The 3,310-nt window shown below is 37.3% G+C and overlaps 1 protein-coding gene across 5 annotated transcripts in view; it reads left to right on the plus strand.

Moving 5' to 3' along the window:
* The window catches only part of LOC106879976 (TWiK family of potassium channels protein 18), a 58,439-nt gene extending 55,175 nt beyond the window's left edge, over positions 1–3,264 (plus strand). For all 5 annotated transcript variants that reach the window (XM_052975835.1, XM_052975834.1, XM_052975836.1 and 2 more), the window contains one exon: positions 2,214–3,264. In XM_052975835.1, coding sequence (XP_052831795.1) covers positions 2,214–3,145 — 932 coding nt within the window. In that variant the 3' untranslated portion in view covers positions 3,146–3,264. The remainder of the gene's footprint in view (positions 1–2,213) is intronic.
* Positions 3,265–3,310: the final 46 nt, after the last annotated feature.

Here is a 3,310-nt window from a genome sequence, read left to right on the forward strand (position 1 = left end):
GCGGTAATTACAGCTTGAATTCTACGAGGTATGGACTCCTTCAAAGTTTCGATTGTTTCCAAAGGAATTTTTGTCCATTCTTCAGCTAAAACAGTCTCCAGTTCTTGTAGTGATGATCGTGGAGTATACCGACTTCTTACTTGTTTTCTAAAATGCACCATAAATGTTCAATAATATTGAGATCTGGGGACTGTGGTGGCCAGATAAGATGCTCAACTTCACTAGAATGTTCCTCGTGCCATTCAGTAACATCTTTAGTTGTGTTAATTGGTGCATTATCATCCTGAAAGATTGCGTTTCCCTCCGGAAACAGTTCCGCAACCATAGGATGAATTTGAAAAGATAAAATGCTTAAATAGTCTTGACTATTAATTCTGTCATGAAGGGGAACCATTGGGCCGGCGGATTGCCAAGATATAGCCCACCCAGATCATCACATATCCTCCTCCATGCTTAACATTTGGAAGAAGGCAGTCTGGATCAAATACTCCTTTTGGAAGTCCCCACACTTATACTCGGCCAGTGGTAGAAAATAATGTAAAGGATGACTCGTCCGAGAAAACAACATTCTTCCACTGCTCTAGGGACCAATTCTGGAGGTTTTTTACTCTACTCTAAACGCTTTGCAACGGTTGTTTTTGAAAGTAGTGGTGTTCTGATTGCAGCCCTCCCATGAAATCCGACTTCGTGCAGCTCCCGCCAAACAGTTTTTGTGGAAACTGGGTTCTCGAGGTGATCATTAAGCTCTGCAGTAATTTTGGGAGCTTTTCTAACAATTTGCATAAGAGTCCGACGCTCTCCCTATCTGAAAGTTTTGGTTTTCTTCCGGAGTTTTGTTTCGATGAGGATGTTTTCCCCTCTTTCTCAACGACTGTCATTACTTTCGAGACAGTACTTCTTGATACACCAAACACTTCGGCTGTTTTCGTTACACTAGTGCCTGCCATACAAGCACCAACAGATAGATCTGTCATTTTAATGAATTTTAATTACCTTTTTCTGATGTTATCTGAAAAGAAACAGCAAGTTTAGCAAAATATATTAAGCAACACTAATAATAAATCAAAAAGCATAAAAATAAACAAGCTTTTGACAGTTTTAGAGATATTTCAAAATTATGATACTATGATGCTAGGTGTTACCATTATTTTAGGTGCATGCATTACATAAATACTTATAAACATGCATACATAAATAGGTAGATATGTACACGTGTACACCCATCCATCCAAGCAAACACATTCATAGACTGATTGATACAGGTATAATTTATTATTGAGAAGCAGCATATATTCAATATAAACATGGCAATAAAAACATAAACGTTTCCTCCATTAAATGAATTTTCCATCAAGACTTATGTGATGCGTGAAAATTTCTTCTCTTTATTGTCCTGTAAAAACGGTTAAATACACCCACGCATGCGCGTATCTCACAAATCGCTGATGGAGCCAGCCAAGAGACAAGAACACAACCATATACACACATACATGAAAGCACAGAAATACAAACGAATATGTATATATATATGAGAGTTTTTCAAGTAATGTACAGATATTGTATACACACAAACACACACACACACACACACACACACACACACACACACACACACACACACACACACACACACACACACACACACACACACACACACACACACACACACACACAAACATATACATATAACTGAATGAATTTAATAAAAGCAACTGAATATGAAACTCCATGAAGATTGTTCAAACTGAAGTCCTTCTTGAGCGACACATTTTTCCATTTGAGTCAATACAGAATTACAGATAGTATTTATGGATTGGTGCGAAATTTTTTGAAGAAATTTGTCCAATGAGCTTTTGAATTTTATGGGATCCGTTTCCATTTTGACGTATTTTTGTATGATATTAAAGGGAGCTGGACCGGTTGAGGTAAAGTAGTTGTGATGTAATATTATGTATCCTGAGTTCGATTTTTGTAGTGGGCGGATTGTACGAGGGCCAAGTCTTGGGTTGTTTTAAAAATTTATGCCAACATCATTTGTGCAATATTGATAGAATATTTTCCACATCAAAAGTTTCTTTTGCATCAGGTGAATAACCAAAAACAGAAATTTGTTTAAACTATTCTATATTTTATTGTAGTTTACTGTATTCGATGTTTTCAGCATTTACTGGTTAGTTACCATGTATCTATTATTTTGTATTTTTTTTTTTCAGGTTATGGACATATAGCTCCCAAGACAACGTGGGGACGACTTGTGTGTATTGCTTATGCCATTCTTGGAATTCCGTTGATGCTGCTATGTTTGGCGAACATCGGAGATGCACTGGCTAACGTGTTTCGCTTTGTTTATTCCAAAATCATTTGTTGTGGATTTTGTCGTCGAAAACCTAAAAAGGATAGATCAAGCTCGATTGCTTCCCTAAAGAACACCAGTCAGGCCGTTCAATCGCAAAAGAAAAATTTCGATATTGCGGACAAAAACCCAGACTATGAAATGAGTATGATGGGTAACGATAAAAGTTCTTATGACGTGTCTGTAATCGAAGAGCAAAGATATGAGAAGAAAGTAACGACAACCAAATTCACGAACATGGAGAGTCCAAGTCACGCTCCATATTTACGTGCCAGACCCAACACCGTTTACAACGATTCCACGTCATCAGCATTAAGTCAGAACAGCGAGAAAAACAGCAAAATATATCCGGTTCCTATTCCGAAAGATGAACGGGAACCAATAATGGTGAGGACAAGCGAATACGACAACTATGACGACTACGACTACGACGAAGACGACGACGACGACGAGCTAGCCGACGTCACTATTCCATTGACGGTAACAATGTTGGTCATATTCGTCTATATCATGTTTGGAGCATTGCTCTTCAAGTTGTGGGAAGGCTGGGACCTTCTGCAGGCCACTTATTTCTGTTTTATCACTCTCAGTACCATTGGCTTCGGAGACGTTGTGCCCGGAACGGATTTTGACAACCCACAGACAAACATTCAGCTAATTGTTGGTGGCTTTTACATTCTGTTCGGTATGGCCATTGTTTCAATGTGTTTCTCACTGATGCAAGAAGAAATGGTGGCCAAATTTCAATGGATCATGAAAAAATTAGGAATTTATTCCGACGATGAAGATTAAAATTACAAGACATGAATAATTACATTCTTCAGTTTTTAGTCCATTTTGACTCCTTAAGTTACCTGGTTTTCAATTATTTCTAAGGAATTTATTACCCAAATATACAAAATACATAAATTTCTTTTTGTCTTATATATATATATATATATATATATATATATATGT

Source organism: Octopus bimaculoides, chromosome 22 (assembly GCF_001194135.2).
Source record: "Octopus bimaculoides isolate UCB-OBI-ISO-001 chromosome 22, ASM119413v2, whole genome shotgun sequence".
NCBI lineage: Eukaryota > Metazoa > Mollusca > Cephalopoda > Octopoda > Octopodidae > Octopus > Octopus bimaculoides.